At 43.1% G+C, this 27,205-nt stretch overlaps 1 protein-coding gene across 1 annotated transcript in view; it reads left to right on the top strand.

Annotated features, from left to right (window-relative positions):
* The first annotated feature begins 355 nt into the window (after nucleotides 1-355).
* Nucleotides 356-27,205, top strand: part of GLY2 (Metallo-hydrolase/oxidoreductase superfamily protein) — a 59,706-nt gene continuing 32,856 nt past the window's right edge. Inside the window, exon 1 of the mRNA XM_086820324.1 lies at nucleotides 356-518. Coding sequence (XP_086676450.1) covers nucleotides 472-518 — 47 coding nt within the window. The 5' untranslated portion in view covers nucleotides 356-471. The remainder of the gene's footprint in view (nucleotides 519-27,205) is intronic.

The raw sequence follows: 27,205 nt of genomic DNA, 5'->3' as shown, positions 1-27,205 counted from the left end.
TTTTGGACAGATGGCGACGAGGAGCATAGGCTTCAAAGGAGAGATAATCCAATCGCTCGAAGATTGTTTTAATGGTTTGTATACGTGTATTTGGTTGTCACCACTACCCTGGGTAGATACATATGTATGCCAATTTTGGTGCTTCTTCAAAGAAAACTAAGTGTTTTAGGAGCTTTAATATTGTGGCAAGCATGGTATGGATATATATACATGTAGGATGTTAAGTCAACCGAACGTGAGGCCCAAAGTGGCTTTAAATATATGGCCTTTTTCTCCTCTTCCTAACAAGGCTAGAATACTCTTGCTCTTCGAAGACTGGTCATGCCATTGGGGGCCCAAATAGATTCTTAAAAAAAACATGAGAGAAAAAACTGTAAAAAAAGGATTTTGATTATATTTAATGGAAGTGAAAATGCAAAACAACATTTTGGTGGCCTATTGCCTATTCTGTACATTTCCACAGAAGCCGAAATGAAGATCTGGCCGGTTCCGTGTCTTCAAGACAATTATGCGTACCTGTAAGTTTCCTCTGCTACTTCATCTCCTTCATTTTTGTGCTTTTGCTAAACGCAATTGCTCATTGAGAATCATAACGGTTGCTTTTTGGTCGTGTAAGTGAGTCGCACAGGTCGTAGGGTTGTAAGATCACACACTTGCCTTAACCCATCCCCTCCCATACATAGCGAGGGTTTACTTAAAGGTGCACTTTCTACCTCAGCTCCAATCCCCCATGAAGAAACCCCTTCTTGCAGCATCTGGCTTTGATATCTCTGTCTGTTTCAACCCTCCAACAATGTGTAGGACCAAGCCAGGCTTTTCTCCCTCCCAAATCATATCACCAAGCAAGAAGAAAGTCACATGCATGAGAGAAGGCTTGTCCTCGAGAAGATATGAAAAGTCACCTCTACGTTCCAAGTGGTCGCACGTTCATTAGACTTTTCAGTTTAAATATTAATGAAAGGATCCCTAAATAAGGTGCTACCCTATCTATCTCTCTCTTCCTAAACCCCCTCACTTCATCTCCTTCATTTTTGTGCTTAGGCTAAATGCAATGCTGAAATCCTCACAGTTGCCTTTTGGTTGGTTGCACAAGTGAGGATACTCTGGTAGGATCACATATTTGGAAACCCAATTGAGTTATGATAACCCCCATCGAATCCGAGATCAATAACTGCGAAAGATTGTGTAGCGACTGTTATCCCAAGTATAGGCTAGCGTGAGGTTGAGATTGCCATGAGTCAGCTAGGCCCTTGCAGCACGCTTTGGCATCCCATAGCACCAAACCCTCCCAGTGCTTGCCCACCTACAGCTATCCTTGGCCCTGAGGTCTCCCACCTTGATAGACTATCACGTGCACACACGTGGAGATAGTTAACCTCAGAGCTAATCCTTGATTAGACAATAGTCTTAGGGTAGACTAGCAGATTGAGGCAGGGAAGAAGTAGGAAGTCCACAAGCATCACCATGGCTCAACCTATAACCATCCCACACACAAGAGTACTATGGCCATCTCTTTGCTTTTCTAAGCATCGAGGCTGGTCGACAGTAGCTACTCAAGGGTGGGCTGTGGGGGTCTTAAGGCTTTTGTATGTCCTATTTAGCGTGGCTCATGGTGGTGCACTAGCAAAGGCTCATAGGCTGGCCCCAAGGGTTGGCTGAGAGCCTTAATCCCTTTGCTAAATATGCTGCTAAATGCTACTATGCTAGGGTAACCTATATGCTTGACTGTTCTTCGAGTGGGTTAAGTGACAAACTTTGACACCTAAAGCTTGGAAAGACCTACATAGCTCGTGCTTGACATGCCCTTGGACTGGAGCTCACAATGGGGTCATTGCATATGACAAATATTCCTAAAAGGTACTAAAGGCAGTGATGATGAGTGAGTGTCACAGTGCACCTTAGTGCATGGGTGCTTGTGACATTCCCTCCTGCCAAGCTTGGCGGTAGTTGGATGGCCTCCAAGTAGTCTGGGAATATCTGTGGGTGCTCTTGGAAAAATTCCTCGTCGAGCCAAACGACTTTGTGAGTGCCTCGGTCTCTGACCTTGGTGTAGAACTGTCCTAGTCTTTGATCAGAACCATGCTTCCACTTATGGAGGAGAATTTGCTCAGGCTCGATAATTTCTGATTCATCTACCACTTAAGGGTGGTGCTTATCTAGAACCATTTGTAAGGCTGGTTCAACATAAGGCTTTAACCATGAGACGTGGAAGACATCATGCTGAGTCCAACTGTTTGACATCATTGAGCTTCTTTACAATAGGAAATGGGTCAAAGCTTCAAAAAGAGAGCTTGAGACAATGCTTGTTATCCACTTGCTTTAACGGTCGTTTCATGATTCGGATAAATACTCAATCTCTCTCCTTGTGGTTGACGTCTCGTCTAGACTTGTGTTGGCTTGCTTAATGTATGCTTCTTGTGCTTTGGTTAGGTGCTCCTTCATGGACTCAATGATCTCTGAGAACATTTTCTATGGTCTTGTTGGCGACACCATTCTCGTAAGAAGAGACAAGAAATGACGACCAAATGTTGCCTTATATGGAGACTTACTAATGCTAGATGAATAAGTGTTGTTTAGGATAGCCTGCACCAAAAGAAGATACTGTTCCCATTTTGATTGTTTGTTGTGGCAATAAGATATGAGAACATCAAAGGCCAATTGATTGTATATTTTTGTTTGACCATCTGTGTGTGGATACAATGCACTAGATAACTGTAACTTAGTCCCAAAATTGTAAAAAAATGTTCTCCAAAAATGGGAAGTAAACTTGGGATCTTTGTTTGAAGTAATTGTCCGTGGTAAACTACAAATGTGGAATAAACAAGCGAGCGATATCTTCTATTGTGGTCGTTTGCTTGCAAGGAACGAGCATGCAAAACTTACTGAGCCGATCAACAGTAATCAAACACTGTGTATTCCGTGTTTCCATGGTTGCTGGAAGAGGGCCTATGAATTCCATATTAATATCCTGAAAAGGTTCCTTGGGAATAGGCAAAAGCTGTAGCGACCCAGCATGTTTCAAGTGTGGAACCTTCATTTTTTGGCAAATCTGGCATGCCTGGACATACTGGTAGACATTTTTCCTCATCTTTGGTCAATAGAATAACTGCTCTAACTTCTCGTTGATACCTTGATGATCCCCAACAAGAGAATCATAGGCATCATGAAGAAGTGTTTGTCTACTCTTCCTTAGTACACATAGTTGGTTCTTGTAGAATAATCAGCCATCTAGAATTGTATAATGACCCGCTTTTGAACTAAGGGCCAAATTGTATGGAGTCTCGAATTCTATTGAATTCGCATATTGTGCCTTCATACTATCGAAAACTTTGTCTTGAATTTCTAGCAGAGTTGACCCCTGTAATGTCTGAATGGACTTTCATAACCCAACGCATCACTTATATAGTGATAGCTATTGCTATAAATAGCTAACTTGCTATAGATAGCTAGTAGCCCAGTTTATTAATTTTGAATCTTAGCCCATTGCATCTACCTGCGATCTCCTAATCCTAGGGCCCCTAACCTTATTGGATTAGGCTTGCTAATCCGAGGATTAGCTCCGGGTACATAATGGTACCCAAGATTGCTGAAGAGATCAGATCCTAGTGGCTTATTACATCCGCAAGCTGAATGACACCGATAAGAATTATTCAGAGTATGACAAAAGCTTGTAGGGGTGATCACAGCTCTCAAGCATTGGAAACCTTTCCTTTACGGGAGGGAATTCATTGTGAAGACTGATCATTAGGTACTTAAATGGTTTGCAAACCATGCCTAATGTCCAATGGAGTGATTGGCAAGCCCGATGGAGTAAACTCTTCCAACAGTTTGGCACATTTGGAAGGCTAGATGCACTGAGGCCATTGAGGGCAATTTGGTTTATGAGTCTCAGTGTGCAGGATTTGGAGTGATATTATCTGGACCCTTATGGCCACTTGGGCTAGAATTCAAGAATGTTCGAGAGTTGCGGAGAGAAAGTGCAACCAATTAATGAGAGTGGGGTTATACCATCTTTTTCACTCCACTCATATGGGACCTTGTTGGCAGCACACAAGGTATCGGACTGGTTGAGATTTCCACCTTGTTTGGTTTGAAATCTCTCGCTTGTATATTTTTTCATACTTTATAGAAGTCGCTTCTTTGAAATCTTTCAATAGTTTGGAGGTATGATTGAATATGTCCCTGGCAAGAATAACCCTGCTATTGCTGATGCCCTTAATCGATTTAGTAGTCAGTTGTGCGGTGTACTTTTGGTGGATCTATGCTTGGACCAGAGTTTCTACTCCTGTTGTGGACACGACAGATCGCAAATAGTCTTACTGAGGGCCCCTGTGGGCATGCATTGGTTGGGACTCCAGTGTTGAGTGGCATGTATACGTGGAATGGAACCTTAGCTCCGGCTCGGGGGTGGATCAAAGTATCGATTCTATGGTTCTATGGACGGGTGGTGAGCTTGCTTGCACCTTGTTTATTTTTGTTTTCTCTAATCTTGTGTTGGATTATGTTTAGGAGATCTTGGTTAGTCAGGCTTGGGAGGCCTTGTACAGGTACATTCCAATCTAGTATAGCTTGCACCTTTTCGGGGTCGAGGTGAATACCATTCTCGCTAATCACGTCTCCCAGATAATGGACCTCTAATTGGCCAAATGCGCTCTTTTTCTCATTAATGAAGAGCTCACTGTCTCGCAAAAGTTGCAAGACCTTCTCCACATGCTGCTCATGGTGTACTACAGTGGCAGAAAAGATCAGTATATCATCCAAGAAGATGAACACACACTTTCCAATTAGCTCTATGAATATTGGAAGACATCATTTTATTGAACATTGTTGGTGCATTGGTGAGACCAAAAGGCATCACCACATGGTCATGCTTGGTCCGGAAAACTGTCTTTGGAATGTTTACTATAAAAATCTGAACCTGGTGATAGCCACTCTTGAGGTCTATCTTTGAAAAATACTCGGCATCATTAAGATGCTCTAGAATGTACTCAATTCAAAATGTACTCAATGCTGGGTGGGCATTGGGAACTTATTTTTGATGGTGAGCTTATTTAGTGTCTTGTAGTCCACACATAAATGTGCGGTCTTGTCTTTCTTTTGCACAAATAAGATGGGTGTAGGGATTAGTGAGGAGGATGGGCAGATAAATCTAGCCCGGAGTAACTGAGATAACTGCTGTTCTAGTTCCCCCTCCAATGCCTTAGATAGGCGATAGGGGACCTTACTAGGTGGTTGTGTCTGGTGAACTAACTCAATGCAATGATCCTCTGGATGAATGGGTGGGAGCTTGTGTGGGAGGCTGTCCCTCAACATGATGTTTTGGAACTTTGGGAGGAGACCTTTGAACTTTTTTTCTAAGGGTGTTTCTGCTTGAACAACAGACTGTTGGGGCGGACATAAATCAATGCATACTCAGCGCCTTACTTGATAGCTCGCTCGGCCTGGACATGTGAAATTAGTGGGATTCTAGGAATGCTTCTATTCCTGGGAATTATGATGGGCCCCTATCCCCTCGAATGTACTGGTTGGCCAGCCTTGATGATGCCCACCCTTGAGTTGCTGTTGTCGGCTAGCTTCTTGATGCTTAGAAAAGCAAAGAGATGGCCACAGTACTGCTGTGTGTGGGTTGGTTATAGGCTGCGCCATGGTGATGCTTGTGGACTTGCTGCTTGCCTTCCCCTAAACCTACCCTAAGACTGTTACCTAATTAGGGATTAGCTATTGAGGCTAGCTATGCCCATGTGTGTGCACGTAACATAGACACCTCCACTGTCACCATTTACGAGATTTACAAGTATTTATCAATATTTTATCAAATTTACTGGATTGATGGACTTTTGGACAAGCTTTGGGAATGGGACGTTATCGAGATATGGGGTTTGGGCACCCTGGACATCTTGATGGGTGCACGAGAATAGGACACTTGCCTTCGTTTATACGGAACGTGTGCCACTAGGTCTTCAAAATGATTGGATGGATACGTGTGTGAAAACATTTTACTTATGTGTGCATTCACATCATTACTTTTAATGGTGGACATGTTTAGTACCAAAGGTTGGACTTTGTAATATTTTGGGTCCATGCGAGTAAAGACATTCACACACATTAAAGTGTGGGTGCTTGAGAGATCTTGGATGATGCACTTTATTATGGCTTTGACATCAGACTTAAGTTTGGGGAAAAACATAGCATGGCTAAGAAAAGTATGGGAGAAATAAAAACACAAAAGCATGTGCAAAATAAATAAATATATGTGTTGACGGCTAGAATAGAGGCATGCGTGACGTGTGCTTGGAGAAGTGTTGGGTATTTCGTAGCCCATATGTGTGTCCATCTTCTGTGTGTACCCACTTATTTGTGTGTGAAGTGCCCCCAAAAGGGCTATGTATATGTGCGTGTCCACCCTCTGTGTGTGTGTGTGTGTGTGTGAGAGAGAGAGAGAGAGAGAGAGAGAGAGAGAGAGAGACCTTTTTCATATGTATGTGTGTGTGAATAGCTAGTTGCCTAGGTGTGAACACACCCTTATATCTGGATAAGATAAGTGTGTGCTATGTGGCATTGGTCTATTGTAGTGTGTAATTTGATTGAGTCAAAAGTTAAGGTTTGCAACCTATAAAAGCATGTACTTGGTGTACTTCATATTAATTTAATCTACATTGAGTTGTGCAATTGTTACATACTCTCTCTCTCTCTCTCAAGAGTCAAGATGGAGTACTGTCACAAAATTCCTCATTACTTCTGTTTTCTACTGCTCATGTGTGGCATATGGTGACATACATGTATGTCTTGTGGAGCTTGACATGGTGTGTTTGTATGGCATATGGAGCCTGACACGACAGTACATGTATGGTTCATGGAACTTGACTTGACAGCACATGTATGGCTCATGGGACCTGACATGATGTGATTTCTTGGGACTAGCTATCCTGGTGATTATCTGTATTTATGTTTCGGGAAGATTCCGGAAGGATCATGAATCCCTGAACACTTTACTTGATACAACTGAGCAGATGGGTGTTTCTTCCAGTCTACTTGCACTCGTGTGTGCATGAATTTAATTTTATATTTGGATGACTTGTCTTGTTTGCTTGGACAATGCCTGAGATTACTGCTTGTGTTGTCCATGGGACTGGGGACGCCTGGGCACCCTGTGGACGTGTATGTGCACATCTGTTTGGGAGTGATAGGTGGTCTACATGTGTTTTACGGGTGGTAAGTGTCCTTGAAGACTCAATTTATAGCTTTATGATTTCATATACTAATATTTATTGATGCAGTTCACATTCACTTATAAGTGACCGGACAAACTTACACATTGGGCAGGACTATTTTAATACACGTGGCGGCCAAAGACCGGGCATTGGACCAATTATGGGCTGATGGCTTGTAGGTACCCCATCCTGGACCTAAAAAGCACACGCTTGAGATATTCTTGGAGGACAAGCTCTATTATTGGAGGAAAAACTCGTGTTTGGGCTGAGCGCATGCTTTTCTGGTGCATGGAGGAGCTGGCCGACTAGATCTGGAGCCGCCTACCACTAACCACCAAGTCCGGTATCATCCAAGTGGCTGCCGGTCGATTGCTTTGAAGGCTTTTTTGGTGCTGGTCGGCTGCTAACAGCCCTTGAAAAGCTGCTGTCCCACTCATCTGTGGACACCAGAAAGCTGGTCGACTTCTGAGGCTTTTTGAGAGCTGGTCGACTGCTGAAACAGCTCCTTAACACTGGTCGATTTGCTCTGTGCCTTGGCAGGAGGAAGATTGTTTTACAGGGCTGTCCCGTGCTAATGTGGGAATGCTGTGGGCTGTCCATTGTTGTCTTGCATGTGCTCTAAGCCGGGAAAGCTCTCCTGTTTCGTGAACGAACATTGAATTCAGCATATGTCTTGTTTTTGTTTTCATCTATTACTGGAAGAATCAGGTGCTAGCCAGTGGAGAATCCCGAAGCACCCGCAAGGTTGTATCTGAAGCAAACTCCTTTTTGGTAATCTAACCATAAAGAGGGGAGGGGGGGGGGTCCGCCCATCTTGTGGCTCCCAGTGTGGCGTTCTGTGTAGAGTTGTTTACTTCTCTCTTATTTGGCATGTTCATGTGTTTGATCAATTTTCATGATTGATAAGATTTCCGTGTAACAGCTCCCTTCCATTACATTGGTATCAGAGCCTGGCTTTCTACAAAGCTTACGCCATATATGATGTTGGATATGGTTTTAAGGAGTCATTATCTGTGAAAGAAGGTTGGGATTCTGAGGTAGCCCTCATCTTACTGTTGTGCTTCAAAAGAGGTTACCTTTGGTTTAAGCAGCAATGAGTGTGGAAAGACTCCGTGGCCCTCCTATCTGTGTAGGGGCACTGTTGCACCCTTGCAGTCTTTTCAGAATCATTCTTGGAAAGCTGGTAGGGAGCGATTCCGAGGCACGGAAGTTTTTTTCTTTCTGAAGACTGTGGTAAATACATCATGGCATTCTGTTTTTTGTGTTTGGGTCGCATGTGAATGAAAACCCAAAAATGGGCATTCATGCATGTGAAAACCTCTTGCATTGTGGCATTGATCCAGTACTGCCCAAACTCAAAAGATTCTACATTGGTCAAAGAGCACATGTTCTACACCGTTGACAAACCAAGGCCACATTCCTCTTCATGATCCTCTTCAACCCCTTTTCATCTTCTCTCATGGTCCCCTTTTGGCTTGAGAGGGGGTGTGTGAAAACATCCCTTAACCTACCATTTTATCCAGCCCAAAAGGGTAAATTTTTGGCATTTTTTTTGTCTTTGTTGTTGGACGACATCTTACCCTGACCGACCAACAGTCCTACAACATATATAAGAAATTCAACATTATTCACTTCAGTTAGAACATTATAACCCCGAGTCTTGCTGCAGCCGGTGCTCCTTCATCTTCAGGCAGTGCATCGTTACCTTCTGTTGTTGCTGGTGTTGTTGCATCGTCTGGTTGCGCATCCTTTCGTGTTGCTGCTACAGGCTGAGCATCCTCTCCTGCTGCTGCCTGCTACAATCTAGCTTTCCAATAGGTTTACTTTAGCATCTACTACCTCGGGATCGCGGTCCTCTCCACCCTCATTCATCATCACTGGGACAACAGTCTTCTCTGCTCCTTTACCTTGACATCAGGATAGCAGCCCTCTCTGCTTGTTTCTTCAGGACAACAGTCTACCATCTGCCTTGAATTGTGGCCTTCTCCACCCTCTGCATTATCACGGGACAACAGCCCTCTCAGCTCCTTCAGAGTCTCACATGGAGCTCTTGTACTGGATTTCATCATATATACACTCACTCATTTCATGCTGTGTTGATTTGCTCTGATTTCTCATACATTTGGTCCTTTTGTCCTTTTGCCCTCACACTATAATGGAAAGCTAGACACCACTAAGGCACTTGCATTCATGAGGTAATTTGAAATAGCCTTCTGCACTGAGGATTTCATAGAGAAATCTATGCTTAGGCATGTGGGAATGCATCTTAAAGAGACTACGAGTGATTGGTGGATGGCAAAGCTCTTACACAGAACAGGTGCTTGTACATGGAGTACTTTCAAGGAGCAATCCTATGATCAGTTTCTTTCTCCCCACTTTGAAAAAGATGTACGGAAGGAATGGGATTGGTTGACACAGGACGGAGGCGAGTCCGTCTCTTCATGTCTCAAAATTTAGGCGGATTTTTCTCAAGGTCACACCTTTCATGATGATTAGTGAGGACGAGAAGAAAAGAAAATTCGAGTCAGGTTTGCAACGAATCATCGAGAAGAGCCTGGTATTGTACCCTCACAGCACTTTACAGGAGCTGATATATTCAGCCACTATTTCCGAGGAACTGCATAGCAAGGGAGCATCCAAAAGGCAAGAATTCAGCTCATACAAGGGAAAATTCAGAGCTAGAAATGAGCAGAAAAAGGGTGGACAGCCACCTAAGTTTATGCCCAATGAGTCCAAGGATGCAAAAGGGGCCTCTGAAAAGAAGCCAGGGGGTAAGAAGGATGATCCCAAGCTGTCCAGACAGCATATTTTTGATTGCATGAAAGAGGGGAAATGCTTCTTATGTGGCAGTAAGGACCACATGAAATTTCAATGCCCCCCCAGAATGCTAAAAAGAATAATGTGTGGGATGCAAAACCAAGTGTGAATGCTATACCCAATGTACATGGTAACACTGCACATGAACCAAAGAGCAAAATTTTATGCAAGGCTTGGGGCAAGCTGAAGGATCAAAGAGCCTTATTCCTTTTTGATAATGCCTCTACAGATAACTTTATATCCATTCAGATGGCTACTGCTCTTGGGCTAAAGCTCGAGGAACTGGGCATGGATTTTCATGGAGATGCTGCCTTTGAGGGCAAGGAAGTTGGGCAAGGAAGTTAAAGTCACTCCCCATCATTGGGAAGCTTCATATACAGATTTAGGGTTATTTGGATCATGAAGACTTCCTAGTAGCACCGCTTACGGGATGCGATGTGATACTTGGGATGCCTTGGCATTATCGTTTGGATCCCAAGATTTTGCATAAGGAAAAGAAAGTAAATTTCACTCATAGGGGCAGGGAAATTTGTATAGATGCGGGTACCACTGGGAGGACCATACCCTTTGTAAGCCATATTGGGCATGTAAATTTTCGGAGTTTGATGCTTATGCAGAAGCATCATATGGTTGATAATATGCTGCCACTTGAGTCTCCAATAAGACATGTATGTGAGGGGTGTATTTTGGGAAAGATGCAATGAAAACCATTCCCCAAAGATGGAGCTGTTAGAGCTGAAAGTAAATTACAGTTCATACATAGTGATGTATGTGGTCCAATGCGGACACCATCCATAGGGGGGCATCTTTACTTCGTCACATTCATTGATGACTACTCCAGGTTTGCTTGGGTTTACCCTTTGAAAGCGAAAGCAGAGGTGTTTACATGCTTTCAACACTTTGTAGCAATGGCTGAAAATATGTGTGGATGTAAAGTCCAAACACTCCGCTCAGATAGAGGTGGAGAATACATGTCAAATGCATTCAAGGATTATATGGTTCAAAAGGGCATCAAACACCAATGTACTGTCCCTTATACACCGCAGTAGAATGGTGTAGCTGAAAGGAAAAATAGATCTCTTATGGAGATGGCAAGATGCATGGTGAAAGCACAAAAGTTGCCTCACAATTTTTGGATGGAAGCTATAATGTTTGCAACTCATGTGTTGAACAGGTGTCCAACAAAAGCTTTGAAAACCATAACACCATTTGAAGACAAAGCTAGATGACAAAGCAATGAAATGCATTTTTGTGGGCTTCAACAATGAGAGTAAAGGATACCGTCTTTATAATCCAACTACACGAAGGATTTTTGTCAGTAGAGATGTGGTATTTGCTGAAAATTCAGAACAGCCCATGTACAGCTTGTATAAAAGTAATGATACAGGCATACATGACATGTTTGATGGACTATTACCCATTGCAATTAGGGGGGATTCAGATCAGCCAGCCCCTACACAAGAAAATCCTCATGTAGAACATGTGGAACAGCCAGCCATTCAGCCCCCTTCTATGGAAGAAGTGGAAGATCTTGTCAGGGAAGAGCAAACAGCCATAGCTCAGCCAAGTCAGTGCCAAGATGGTTGCTGAAAACTTTGCAAGAAAGCAAACTTGCAGCTCCACTCACAGGTAGAACAGGGGCTAGTTCCAGCCATGCTTTGAATATACATGGTGGAGAGTCTGCATTAGCAATGGGTGGTCTCTTTGATTCAGAAGAGCCTTCTTCTTATGAAGAAGCACATGAGAATGAGCATTTTGTGCAAGCTATGCAGGTGAAATCTCTTCTATCATGAAGAACAATACTTGGGATCTTGTGGAATTGCCTAAAGGCAAGCATGTCATTGGAACAAAATGGGTGTACAAAGTCAAAAGGAAGTCTGATGGTACTATTGACAGGTACAAAGCAAGACTTGCATTTTGTGGCTACCACACTTTTGGCTCTTTCTCATTTCTGTGTGTGAGCTTCTCCATCCTGCACCTAACCCTAATGTGCAGGTTTGTGTGTGTGAGTGTGTGAGTTTAACACCAACAATTTCTATTTCCAAGAAGGCAATAAAGAAATCAGCTTGTTCTTACTTGGTCTTTGTACGTGATAATGTTAAACATGGTTCTATAACTCCCATAGATCAAGATAAGATTGATTTCTTTAGTGATTATGCTGATTGTTTTGCTGGCTCCCTTCCTGGATAGTTATCCCTAGAGAGGCCAAAGGATCATTGTATTGACATAATCCTTGGTAGCTCCCCTCCTAATCGACCTCCTTACAGGGTGAGTGTTGCCCAACAAGAGGAAATTATGACTCAAGTGAATGATCTTCTTGAGAAACGGTTGATTAGACTAACTTTTTTGCCGTGATGCTCTCCAGTATTACTTGTTCAGAAAAAGGATGGTTCGTACAGAATGTGTGTTGATTACAGGGCTCTTAATAAAATCAAGAACAGGTTCCTGATTCCTATAATCAATGATATTCTTGACAAGCTTGAGAAAGTTGCATGTTTCAGTCGCATTGATCTTAAGAGTGGCTACTATCAGATTAGAGTGGTATCCTAGGATGTACACAAGACTGCTTTCAAGACATCCTTTGGGCATGAATATTTGGTGGTGCCATTTGGTCTTACAAATGCTCCCGCCACTTTCAACAGAATGATGGATAGAATTTTTAGACCTCACCGCAAGTTCAGAGGAACTTTCTTTGATGATATTATTATCTTTTCAAAGAGTGAGGCTGAGCATAAGGAACATCTCGCCATTGTTTTTGAAGAGCTTAGGAAACACAAGCTTTTCATTAATGGAAAGAAGAGTGAATTCTTTTTGTCAGAGATCCATTATTCGGGGCATATTGTTTCAAAAGATGGTGTACGCATGGAAGATCTACCAGAGGTGGATGAGCTTGAGGAGGTATTGCAACTTGAGCATGTAGTTTTTCATAAGGAGCGTAAGCATGCGGGAGACAAGCTAGTACGTAGGTATCTTGTGAAATTTAAAAACTATTCGGCTATGCATGCAAAATGGATGGACGAGGATTATTTTCAGGATTATCTGGAACTCTTGGCGACTTATTTGGAAGCTTTTTAGTTGCGGTCAATTGCTTAGAAGCCGGAGGGAACGTCACAAAATTCCTCATTGCTTTTGTTTTCTATTGTTCATGTGTGGCATATGGAGCTTGACATGACATACATGTATGGCTTGTGGAGCCTAACATGGTGTGTTTGAATGGCATATGGAGCTTGACATGACAGTACATGTATGGCTCATGGAACCTGACATGACAACACATTTTGGGCCGTGACATGATGTGATTTCCCGCGACTAGCTATCCTGGTGATTATGATTATCTGTATTTATGTTTTAGGAAGATTCCGGTAGGATCATGAATCCCTGAACACTTTACTTAATACAATTGAGCAGATGGGTGTTCCTTCCATTCTAGTTGCACTCATGTGTGTGCATGAATTTAATTTTATATTTAGATGACTTGTCTTGTTTGCTTGGACAATGCCTGAGATTACTGCTTGTGTTGTCCATGGGGCCGGGGACGCCTGCACACCTGTTTGGGATTGACAGGTGGTCTACATGTGCTCTATAGGTGGTAAGTGTGACATGTGAGGGATTTGACTGTCGTAAACACAACCTTAGTCTTAATGATGCTTAAGAAAAGACAGATAGTGTCAATGCAATGCAATGCAGCTATATTAGATGAATGGGTTACAATGAGATCTAAATAGATCTATGATGCTGTCCTAGATGGAGATCCTTCTCGGGATGAGAGGAATAGGCTGAATGCTGATGCTGAGGACTATTCCTTGCTCCAATGCTGAGGTCCACCCTCCGATGCTGGCTTCCCTCTATGTAGGAGATAGGAATGATGAACTATATGCTGAATATGCTGCCTATGTGCTGAATATGCTGATATACTGAATGAACTGCTGTCCCACTGTCTTTCCCTTGTCCCTTGGGAAGGAAATGCTGAAGGGATGGCTTGGGACTGATGTGATGCTGATCTGATGATGAAATGCAGATGCTCTCCTTGTTGCTTGAGAAGGAAACGCTGAGGAGATGGATGCGTTTGTTGAATTGAACTGGATGATCTATGCGTTGAACTGGGATGCGATGATGGACTGAAAACGCTGATGATTCTGGACTGAATGGATTGGCTTCTATTTATATGTGTGCATGGTGCTGGTCGGCCAGCCTTGCTGCAGTCGGCTAGCCTTACTGAATGCTCACGACTGGCAATAATGCCATAAATGTTGGTCGGCTGGTCATAAAGGCTGTCGGCTGGTGCAAATATGCTGTCGGGGCTGATGTAGCTAAATGCCTTAAAATGCTCATGATGACTAAAGTGCTGATGTTGGTGATGAAACACCCCCATATGATGCTCATACTAATACATGCCTGAATAAATATCCTGATTAATGCTTGATGATGCCATGCCACTTGTACACCTGATGGGTGTGCACGTGACATTCCCCTCTGCTAAACTGTTGCTTACCTGGCAACCTTTCGACTCCTTTGGTGATCCTTCTCCACCGAACCACTGTCCCCTTATGACTTCTTCTGTCGGGATTGAGGTCGTCTGTAGGAGTGGAATCCTTTGAGCCAAAGACTTATCTACTGCGGGAACTGAATGGCAAATGCTGCTAAAACTGCTTGGAAATACCTGAGTCACCCCTGACCTATCTGTGGAAACCTTTTACCTACCATCTCCGTCGTTCCTGAAGCTTTGAACCTCCTGAGGCGATGTTGGAGCAAACTTCCGTCTTCTTCTGTGGAAGAGAACCCCCTGCTGCTACCAGTTGAAGCCCAAAACTTATGTACTCTTTTGGTGATGGATGTCATTCTTCCCTAGAGAATTCATGGGCAAACATGTATGCCTTACTAAAGTGCTGATGTTGGTGATGAAACACCCCCATATGATACTCATACTGATATATGCCTGAATAAATATCCTGATTAATGCTTGATGATGCCATGCCACGTGTACACCTGATGGGGGTGTGTACGTGACAGTAAGTGTCCTTGAAAACTCAATTTACAGCTTTATGATTTCCTATACTAATATTCATTGATGCATGTTCACATTTACTTATAAGTGACCGGACAAACTTATAAGTTGTACACAGTGGGCAGGACTATTTTAATACACGTGGTGGCCAAAGACCGGACACTGGACCAGTTATGGGTTGATGGCTTGTAGGTGCCCCAATCGTGGACCTAAAAAGCACAGGCTTGAGATATTCTTGGAGGACAAGCTCTATTACTAGAGGAAAAACTCGTGTTTGGGCTCAGCGCATGCTTTTCTGGTGCATGGAGGAGTTGGTTGACTAGATCTGGAGCTGCCTACCACTACGCGCCAAGTCGGGTATCATCCAAGTGGCTGGTGGGTGCTAGTCAATTGCTTTGGAGGCTTTTTTGGTGCTAGCTGGCTGCTAACAGCCCTTGAAAAGCTGCTGGCCGACTCATTTGTGGACACCAGAAAGCTGGTCGACTTGTGTGAAGATCTCCCTTTGCTGGCCAGTTGCCTTCTGGCATGTAAACCTCTGCTGGTCGACTTCCTCTGAGGCTTTTTGAGAGCTGGTTGACTGCGAAACAGCCCCTTAAGGCTGGTCGATTTTCTTTGTGGGCTTGGTAGGGGGAAGATGGTTTTATAGGGCTGTCCCGGGCTGATGTGGGAATGCTATGGGTTGTCCTACATGTGCTCTAAGCTGGGAAAGCTCTCTTGTTTTGTGAACGAACATTGAATTCAGCATATGTCTTGTTTTTGTTTTCATCTATTACTGGAAGAATCAGGTGTTAGCCAGTGTAGAATCCTTGGGCACCCGCAAGGTTGTATCTGAAGCAGACTCCTTTTTGGTAATCTAACCATAAAAGGGGGGGGGGGGTGGGGTCGACCCATCTTCTGGCCCCTAGTGTGGTGCACTATGTAGAGTTGTCTACTCTCGGCATGTTCATGTGTTTGATCAGTTTTCATGATTGATAAGATTTCCGTGTTATAGCTGCCCTTCCGTTACAAGTTCCATCCTCCATAGCCAGTTTGTACTAACCCTAGGCCTGACACCTTCAATCGGTATTAGAGCCGTCAATGGTCATTGCTTCGCCAAACTTCCTTGCGCCTAGTTGTCTACAGCATGATTTGTTTTGCAAGTCCTGTGCGTTTAGTCGGCTACAACACGGTGCTTTCCACACTTTGGCTATAGCATGGTGTCTTCCCTTCTTCGCGTCTTCTGCCGGTTGCTGCAGTGTTGGTGCGCCGATAGCTTATTGCTGAGCTCAACTGCTAATGTCATGTGCGTGCTCATTCCACGAGCTAATCTCTAATAGGCAGCAGGAAAAGTGACAGGTTTTGGGCATGAGCCAAGCGCTTTGGTGTGCAGGAGAACCCCGGATTGGAACAAGAGCATGTTGGTTGTAGCTACAATGTGAGGATTATGTTGTTAATCCCTCATATTGTGTACTAATTACTACTTAAGTACTTAACTTATCAACAAGAGACTTCAGGAGAACACTTGAGAGAAGATTGAATTGACTTGAATTGATTAAACTGAGTACAATAGGTCTCTTATATAGGAGATGAAGAGACACATTTGAAGAGGCATGTCCTTTGACGAAAGGACATGACCATAGACGAAAGGATACAACTTTAGGCTAAGGGATGTGTCTATTCGATGTAGAGGCACAACCATTTATCAAGGGATACAACCATTCGTCGAAGGGATGTGGCTATTCGATGAAGAGGTACATCCTTTGGCGAAGAGTCGCAACCAGTCGAGGGTAGGGGTTCCCTTGGCTGGTTACTCTTTGCATCTGCAAACAGGAATCAGCAATGAAGAGAGGATCTATACATACATACGTCACAATCGTGACATTCCCTCCCATTTAAAATAAAACCCATGTGTCAAATGATAGACATCCGTTTGTCAAAGAATTCCTGAAGAAGATTAGGGTATTGCTGCATTTCTTCCTCTGTTTGCCAAGTGGAATCAGACTCATCCAAATCCATCCACTTCACAAGAAATTCTGTAGTCAACTTTCTTCTTGTTTCCTTCTGTCGCACGTCAAGAATTACTTCTGGAACAAGAATATTATGGTCATCTTCAATTTTTGGTACATATGAAGATAAGTCTGGAATAGGCGAATCTCCTTGAACATACTGTTTGAGCCAAGAAATGTGAAAAGTTGGATGAACCTTCCCCCATGAAGGTGGAAGTTTCAACTTGTAACTGACAACTGAATTTTTCTTAAGAATCTTGAAAGGCCCATAGAAGCGAGGTCGAAACTTTGGAAAAACTGACTTCACTGTTTTGTAGCGGTGAGGTGCCACATACAACAAGACCAAATCTCCTTGAAAATCTACATGTCGACGATGCTTGTTGGCCTGTTTTTGATATTTTTGTTGCACATGGACCAATTTATCTCGAACTTGCATAAGCACATCTTGCATCTCCTGAACCAACTGATCTGCCAACGCCACTTTGTGTTGTAAAACAAAGTTTGTAGGCACAAGAGAAGTATGCCCATATACTGCTTGAAATGGAGTTAATCCAATTGCTGAATGATGGAAATTATTATAAGCAAATTCCACGAGTGGCAAATAATCTTCCCATGATGCCAAACGGGATTGAATGTAATGTCGAATCATTTCTTCCAAAATCTGATTGACTCTTTCAATCTGTCCATCTGTTTGAGGATGATAGGCTGAACTGGACAACAAATTCGTGCCAAGAGATTTGAACAAAGACGTCCAAAAATGTCCAGTGAACTTTGGATCTCTGCCAGAGATGATGGTCTTCGGCAAACCATGCAATTTGAAGACATGTTGCACGAACAATGATGCCACATCTGGGGTTGAAGCAGCTTTCTTGCAAGGAATGAAATGCGCCATTTTGGAAAATCGATCAACCACCACAAGAATCTGAGCATTGCCTTTGGATGAACGAGCCAAAGTGGTGATAAAATCCATACTGATACTTTCCCATCTCTCATTGGGAACTGGCAACGGTTGAAGTAACCCTTGAGGAAGTTGTCGAGAGGCTTTCATTATCTGACACGAATGACAAGCTTTGACAAATTTGATAACATCTTGTTGCATCTGAGGCCAGAAGTATGTAAGCAGACAAAAGCCGATATGTTTTGTTGATACCAGGATGAGGAGCATAAGTAACTTCATGATGCTCTTGAATGAGAATCTTCCACAAATGCGATCAGAAAAGAACAGCAATTCATCTATGATGGTGTAGGCTGCAAACTCGTTCATTTCTGTAGGACTGGGATTAGAAGATTTGAGAGCACGGAACGCATCTCCAAAATCTCTATCAGTCAAATACTCATTTTTGAAACAAGCAGGGATTTCCATTTGCACATCTGTTGGCAAAATTAGTGGTGGCATGCGGCTCAAAGCATCTGCAACCACATTCTGAAGACCAGGAACATACTGGATAATCATGTGGAAATTAGCCAAGAATTCAACCCATCGGCCTTGTTGAGAGTTCATAACAGGCTGAGTGAAAATGTACGTCAGAGATTGATGATCTGTACGTACAATTGAATCTGCTGCAAGAAGATAATGTCTCTAAGTCCGATAAGCATGCACGATTGCCAAAAACTCCTTATCATACACAGGATACCTGCTTTGAATGGCTGAAAACTTCTTGCTGTCAAAAGCAATGACACGATCATTCTGCATCAAAACTCCACCAGAAGCACGATTTGAGGCATCTGTCATTACATCAAAGGGCTGGGTGGGATCTGCAATGGCCAAGACCGGGGTTGTCGTCAAGGCATGCTTGAGATCATTGCAAGATTGCTCAGCTTTAGAAGACCACTGAAGTTTATCCAGCTTTGTCAATTCTATCAAAGGGGTAGCAATCTCTGAAAACCTATGCACCTTGTTGTGATAAAAGTTAGTAAGTCCCAAGAAAGATCGAACATCTGAAATGGTGAGAGGCAAAGGCCAATCCACAATCGTCTGAATCTTCTTAGGATCTACTGCAATCCCATTAGCAGAAATGATGTGACCAAGATATTCCACATGGTTCTTGAAAAATTCGCTCTTCTTCTTGTTGATGTATAGCACATTGGTGCGTAGTACTTCAAAGACAATCTGGAAATGCTCTTTGTGATCGACCATAGATCGGCTAAAAACCAGAATATCATCGAGATAAACGATCACAAACTTGTCCAAGTACGGCCCAAAAATTTCATTCATCAGGGTCATGAAAGTGGCCGAGGCATTGGTTAACCCAAAAGGTATGACCAAGAATTCATAATGGCCATATTTTGTCCGAAAGGCTGTCTTGTATTCATCACCATTACTGATACGAATTTGATGATAGCCGGACTTCAAATCAATCTTGGAAAACACCTTTGCACCAAGCAGTTGGTCGAACAACTCATCGATGCGAGGCAGAGGGAATTTGTTCTTGATTGTCAGCTTGTTGAGAGCACGGTAATCAATGCAAAGCCGCATTGATCCATCCTTCTTTTTGACAAGCAAAACCGGGGCTCCGAAGGGACTTTTGCTGGGACGGATGTGACCTTTGTCCAGCAACTCCTGTAATTGCTTTTGTATCTCCTGAGATTCCGAATAAGAAACACGGTATGGAGCTCGGGTTGGAGGAGGTTGACCTGGGATAAGATCAATCAGGTGATCCAGAGGACGACGAAGAGGCAATGTCGTCGGAAGATCATTCGGAAACAGATCTTGAAAAGGCCTGAAGAAGGGTTGCTCCAAGTAAGCAGTTGTTGATGACCAGGCTTGAGATTGCTCACTAGTTTCTGCTTCAATCTCCTGTAACATGACCAAGGATGTTGTACAGTCACGTTTGCGGACGAGGCGTTTGACTTGCAGGGCAGAAACAACAGTGATGGGTTTGGCACTGAAAAGGCCACGAAGTTTCAGCTCTCGACCATCATGGTATAACTGGATTGAATGAGAGATCACTGGATCATATCGATACAGCCAAGATTGTCCCAGTATCATGTCATAATGTGACAACGGCATCATTGAAAAATTAAGGTGATTTTGGTAATCTTGAATCTGGAACTGAAGCTGTTGCATCTTTGTGTTACAATTAAGGAAGGAATCATCAGCAAGCTCTACTTGAAAAGCATCCACAAAATGTCGGGTCTGTGGGCGAAGCTTGTGAACCAAAGAAGTGCCCACAAAATTAGTGGAACAGCCACTGTCCACCAGCACATTGATGGGATGGTCGCCAATGAAACCCAGAAGGCAGTTCCAGACAATGCATGCCTCTCATACTCATCACTCACCATCAACTGCTTTAGGGCACTAGAACACTTGTTAAGGGACCCCAACATGAGGAAGTTGTATCCGAAGTGAGTGTCTGAATACTTGCGCAAATCTCTAAATGACTTCTTCCTGAACTTAGACAGCAAGAAAGTGTGCTCGTAAATGAAGGATACGATGCGGGTGGCTTGCTCTATGATGTGAGAAATCCAGTCCAACTTCCCAATGTCCTTGAGAAGATTGTTGAGGCAGTGCGCCATGCACACAGAAAATGTGATATGAGGAAACTTGTCGGTCAACAATCTACCGTCTGCGCCATGCACACAGAAAATGTGATATGAGGAAACTTGTCGGTCAACAATCTACCCTGTCTCGAACGCATCATGCGATGAGATACAGAAATAGGCAATGACACCATGAATGGATCTAGCCTAAGTGTCGCTCCACCCATCTGCAATAAGTGTGATGCCATTGCTGTCCCAAGAGGACCCAACAATCTTTGTAGCTGCAGCAACTATTCACTTCTCCTTGGCTAGTAAGGTGGTTCTCTATGCCTCTAATGATGGAGTGTAGGTGGATCCATACTCTACAATCTTGCACACCATGTCCTTGAAGTAGAAGCTACGAGTAGCCAGAAAGGCAATGGCGTCATGGTAGAAGCAGTGCGCAACACTACCATCCACCTCCTCCTTCTTTGGGTCCCATCTACTCTGCTGTGTACTTTGTCTCGAGTGAACAGTACCCCTTGCGCCCACTGTTGGTGGTGGTGCTCCAAATGAACTTGTAGTGGGTCCAAAAAATGATGGCATTCTACCAAATGAAGACCTAGTGGTTCTAGAGGTTTGTCTTGAAGTGCCCACATATGTGGAAGGATATACTTCCACCTTTGCTCTCCGAGCTGATGAAGATGGCCGTGTTGCTTCGTCTTTTCGACGAAGCTCCTCTCGTGCTTCACTAGTGATGTTAGTACAGAATGCAATTTCCTGTCCATGCTGATGAAGCAGGTGTGCTCGAATACGAGTTGCACTACCTGACTTCGTAAGGAGACAATATTTGCATGTTTACTTTTTTGCGCCTCTTGTTTTGTAGGCACTCTCCGCCAGTATCTCATCCCACCAAGACCACTCCGTAGATTTGGACTTCTTTGAGGTGGACTCAGACTGATCCATGGAGGCCATGGGTGCAAAGACTGCAAAGAAGGAATGAGGAACATGGGTCACTGCAATGGACAATAAGGACAAGGTGCCACAAGATTTCGAAAAAAGAAAGTACACGATAGAGCGGGCAGAGTTCGAAGAAAAATAAATTCTTTATTCATTCAACATTAGTAATAGTTTTTGGTAATACAAGTTACAACAAGCGACTTTCTACATGGGATTATTGTCCTGATCCTCCCTCAGGTGTGGCAAGTGCCTCAGCATCAACTAGGGCCACAGCAGGTGCTTCTAGAGGGTTCAAGTTTCACCAAATGGGTGCTCGTCTTCGAGTGTATCTTGGGATTCCTTGCAGTAGCAAGCAATCTTCATCATCCCAAAACCACATGGGAGTGCAGTGACATCGTTGAGCCCTCTCAGAGATTGCCTCCTGCAATGTCAGGCTATCTCGAAGAGGCAAAGAGCATCGACAATAAGCTATCGCTTAGCCACTCATGAACGACAATGTGCTACTATTCAATGCAGCACAGTAAGAAGCAGAGAAGGATTCATTGAAAAACAAGGTCCATTTAATCTAAGAAAAAAGAGCTTGTTATATAAGAAAAAAAACCTGCTTCCCATCTATTTTTTATGGACTTGCATCGACTGGGAGCTATGGCATGCAACCAGGTGTGCATGGAGGTATGCGAGGAAGTATGTATGGAACTTATGGTGGCGGTGGTGGAATTGCTTTTGGTATACCTGGTATGGGAGGTGGTATGATGGGAATAGGATCTAATGCTGTGGGCAACTCTCTTCTCAAACCACATCCCTATAATAATCTTGTTCAAGGCGAGAAGCCAAAAGATTATAAAGAGGGTGGTGCTGTAGTAAAGTTTGATACTTTTAGTGGTGCAAAGGACCGTTTGAAGGCTCTCACCTTCATTCAATAGTTTGATGCGGCATTTTCTGGCGGTAACTTCACAGAGGCATCTAAGGTACGAAAGGAAGCTTCTTTCCTAAAGGGTAATGCTCTTCAATGGTGGTCGACACTTCTTCATCAAGGAATAGCACCTAGCACTTGGGTGGAGTTCAAGCAAATCTTCTCTTTCTTATGGTTGACACCGACTTTTGAGGTGGATGTTATGACAGCCTGACATCGATTAGATTCCCGAGATTGTAGTAATATGGAAGAATATAACAAGAAATTTTGGGATGCTTTGCTACTGGTCACATCCTTTAGGCCCGTGTCACTAGTTGAGCAGGTAGAGACATATTGCTGTGGGTTACCCAAGAAGCTTTGAGATTATTCCATCAAAACAAAGGTCATTAATATGACTCATATGATAGAAAATGCTCAGACTGGATATGCCATGCTTACTAGTCAGATGTCATGATTCAAGGATCAACGTCTCTTCTCCAAGAAAGCATCAAAGGAGTCAAAGGAGACCAAAAACACTGAACCATGAGAGAAGGGGCAATCCAAGAAGAGAAAATTTCAGCCCTTACCTCAAAGGACAGATGAAGAAAAGAAAGAGCTTATAGCTGGCAACAAATGTTTCTCTTGTGGAGAAGTGGTTCATCGGTACTATAGGTGTCCGAAGAGAGCACCTAAAAACGATGACTCACAGGAAGAGCCTAAAGCAAAGAAACAGAAACCATCTGCTGCTGGATTAGTACCTGACTTGATAGGGATGAAGCAAGGGGATGCATCTTCAGAGTTATGCAGAGCATGGGGATTACTTCGAGATGAGGAGGTTTTGATCTTTTTTGATCCTGGGGCTCGTGCAAACTTCATCACCCCCGAGCTTGCAGCAAAGTTGGGCATCAAATCAGAGGAGATGGGTGTGTTACATGAGGCTACTTTGGCTTGTCTTGGACATTCGGTTGAGGTTACACCGATCATTGGGAAACTACGTCTCAATGTGCAGACTTACATTGACAGAGAGGATAACTTCTTCATTATGCCTTTGGAGGGTTGTGATGTTTTGTTGGGTATGCCTTGGTGCCATACGGTAGTAGATACTTTCAATAGGAAAATCTCTCTCACTAATAAGAATAAGGAACACACTCTTGATGTAAAGCTTAAAGGGGAATCTATTCTTGTTGTATCGGCCTCGGCCATTTCTCGTCTAATAAAGAAACATCTTTCTATTTACTTATTGTTTGTTAAAGAGAATCAGGATACCACGGATTCTAACTTATCTGAGTTGGATAAGGAAAGATTGGATTTTCTCAAAGGGTTTCAAGATTGTTTTTTAGAGGCTTTGCCAGGGGAATTGCCGCGTGCCAGGCCTGAGGATCATGGGATTGATTTGATTCCTGGAAGTTCACCACCGAATAAGCCACCCTATAGGGTGAGTGCAGCCCAACAAGAAGAGATTATGAGCCAAGTGCGTGATTTGTTGGACAAAGGGTTGATTCAGCCGAGTTCTTCGTCCTATTGTTCACCAATGCTTTTGGTACAAAAGAAAGATGGTTCTTGGCGGATGTGCATTGACTACAGGGCACTGAACAAGATTACCATCAAGAACAGATTCCCTATACCTCGAATTGATGATATTTTGGATCGGTTATAAGGAGCAGCTTACTTCAGTCGCATAGATGTGAAGAGCGGATATCATTAAATTCGCATCAGGCCAGAAGATGTGTACAAGACAGCTTTCAGGACAACTTTTGAACTCTATGAGTTCTTGGTCATGTCTTTTGGTCTTACGAATGCTCCAGCGACTTTTAACAGGATGATGGATTGAATTTTTCGACCCCACCGTGCTTTTGTGGGCACTTTCTTTGATGATATGATTGTGTTTTCTCACTCAGAGAAGGAGCATCGGGAGCATTTGATGAGAGTCTTTGAGGAACTCAGAAAGCATAGGTTGGTTGTCAACGGAAAGAAGAGTGAATTCTTCATGCAAGAGAGTCACTTTCTTGGGCACATAGTGTCTAAGGATGGCGTCAGGATGGATCTAGCAAAAGTCGAAGCGATAAAGAATTGGCCGGATTTGCAGACTATTCATGATGTGAGAAGTTTCTTAGAACTTTGTTCATATTACAGGAGGTTTATCCGATTCTTTGCAGAAATTGCTTCACCTTTACATCACCTGACCAAAAAGGATGTAAAATTCCGATGGACAGTAAATGAAGTGGAAGCTTTCAACAAACTTAAGGAAAAGCTAACAACTGGTCCAGTTTTGGTTTTACCAGATCTTCATAAACCTTTTGTGGTACAGTGTGATGCATGCAGGAATAGCATTGGAGCTGTTCTTATGTAGGAAGGACATGTTATTGCTTATGAGAGTAGAACTTTGTCACCAGCAGAAAGGAATCTACAAGTATATGAGAAGGAGCTTCTTGCGATTATTCATGCTCTTTCTACTTGGAAGCATTATCTTCTTGGGACTGATTTCATTGTTCAGAGTGATCATCAGACTCTTCGATACTTCCTTACTCAAGCAAAGCTCTCAGAGAAGCATATGAGATGGGCAAACATTTTGTCCATGTTTCACTTTCAGATTGTTCATGTAGATGACAAAAAGAATGTGGTAACAGATGCCTTGTCTAGGAAACCACATGTGGCCGCCGTCTCCATTATCTTTCATCATGAACTTGATGATATGCGAGGAGGACAATATGCTAATGACTCAGATTTTGAGCGGATTTTTGATCGTTTGATCGAAGGAGAGCGAGTTGATCATTATTCTCTCAAGGAAGGATTCTTGATGATGCATGACAAATTGTGTGTCACATCTCAGCTGAGGCAGAAGGTTTTGACAGAATGCCATGCTCCGCCTTATGCAGGCCATCGTGGTATTGAGGCTACAGTGAAGGCTTTGGTGGCATTCTTTTATTGGCCTACTATGCGCAGGGATGCTGATGCTTTTGTTCGTGATTGTATCATTTGTCAGAAGGTGAAGTATGACCGTCAAAAGACACCTGGGTTACTTCATTCTTTGCCTATTCTAGATAGACCGTGGGAGAGTATTGCTATGGATTTTATCTTTGACCTTCCTAGAACAAAGAGTGGGAATGATGGCATCTGGACTATCATAGATCGTTTCAGCAAACAGGCTCATTTCATTCCAGTTAGGAAGAAGATTAATGCAGAGCAAATGGTGAGGATATTTTTGACGAATATCTTCAAATACCATGGGATGCCCACATCTATTGTCAGTGATCGAGATCCTCGAATGACGAGTTTATTTTGGAGAGCATTGTTCGAGAACATGAAGACTTCGTTGAAGTTCTCATCGTCTTTTCATCCACAAACAGATGGGCAATCGGAAATTGCCAACTCAGTTGTAATGGATCTTCTAAAGTGTTATGTTACGGATTATAAGGAACAGTGGGAAAAGTATCTTCCTTTGGTGGAGTTTGCTTCCAACAACACCATTCACACTTCGACAGGTAAGGCACCTTTCGAGATTGTGGAAGGCGGGAAGAAAGCACCTCCGATCCTGCATACAAAAGATAAGATCTTCGAGGCAGATCGTTTTGTGGAGAATATGGATGAGGCTTACAAAAAGGTCAAAGTGGCTCTTCAAAGGACTCAAGAGAAACAGAGAAAAGTAGCAAACCTTCACCGTCGATCATTGGTTTTTGATTTGGGTGATTGGGTGCTTTTGAGATTTGAGAAGGCTAGACTCTGGAAAATGAAGGGTAAACAGAGCTTATATCCTAAATTGAGTATGCGGTACTATGGGCCTTTTCAGGTGATTGAGAAGATGAGTGATGTTTCCTATCGTCTTCGGTTACCGGATCTTTGGAAGATTCATAATGCATTCCATGTGAGTCTTCTTAGACCTTTCAGAGGTGCGATGCCTACAGAGCAGGTTGATGAGCCGCAACCAGAGGTGGGAGAACTTGATGAGATTCTTCAACTGGAACAGATTTTGGCACATAAAGAAAGAAAAGTCAGAAGAAAAGTTTCACGTTGATATCTGGTGAAGTTTGTGAACTATTCACCTATGGATTCGAAGTGGATGGAGGTGGGTGACTTGGCAGATTCACCGAGGATACTACAACTTTACCTCGAGGCTTTTGGTTTGGAGCCTACCTTACAAAGTGCTTCAACACATTCAGCTATGGATTCTGGAGTACTGCCCTGATACTCAAGAGGGGGGTGACTCCGCTTCTTTGTCACAGAGTTCATTTAGATGAGATCTGGAAGTCGCTTGGTGTTCTTATAGCACATCGGAGATACTGACCTGACAGTATATCTGCCTATGGGATTTCTATGATATGTGTGTACTAGTCACATGGTTTGATTCATGGATATACGAAAATCTTCAGAGAATGGGGACGCCTATTCTAGACTTTCATTTGATATGCATGAGTGTTTATTCTTGTTCATGATGTACTGCTGATCGTGGGTCCAGTGGGATGGCCATGCAAGAGCAGGTAAAGCATCCAAGGGGACATGATTATTCACGAAGTGGATGCTCTCGATTTATGTATTCCGATGTTCTGTTTCAGTTGGCAGGACATAGCTTTCTTGTTTCTCTCTTGGGTTCTGTTTCAATTGGCAGATCCTTTGAATGAACAATCGAGGACGATTGCTTTGTTTTAAGAGGGGGGTATGTTACAGGACTGAGTATTTTACCTCTTTGTCTTAAGCATTGTAATTATGTTTTAAGCATGTTTAAGCATTCACTAATCATGTTTAATCCAGTAAATGCATGTGTGTAAGTTTGTACACGTGTGTGGATGCATATACATGTTTGGTGTGTGTGTGTGTTCATGTGCATGCTTTTGGTTTTTCTCTTACCTTGTTGCAGGAAACAGCAGCTGAGGCACCTTGT

This window comes from Cibotium barometz, chromosome 26 (assembly GCF_041138505.1).
Source record: "Cibotium barometz isolate CiBa-2024 chromosome 26, ASM4113850v1, whole genome shotgun sequence".
In the NCBI taxonomy this organism is placed as follows: domain Eukaryota; kingdom Viridiplantae; phylum Streptophyta; class Polypodiopsida; order Cyatheales; family Cibotiaceae; genus Cibotium; species Cibotium barometz.
The sequence above is the reverse complement of the archived record's forward strand: the minus strand, read 5'-3'. Positions and strand labels throughout refer to the sequence as shown.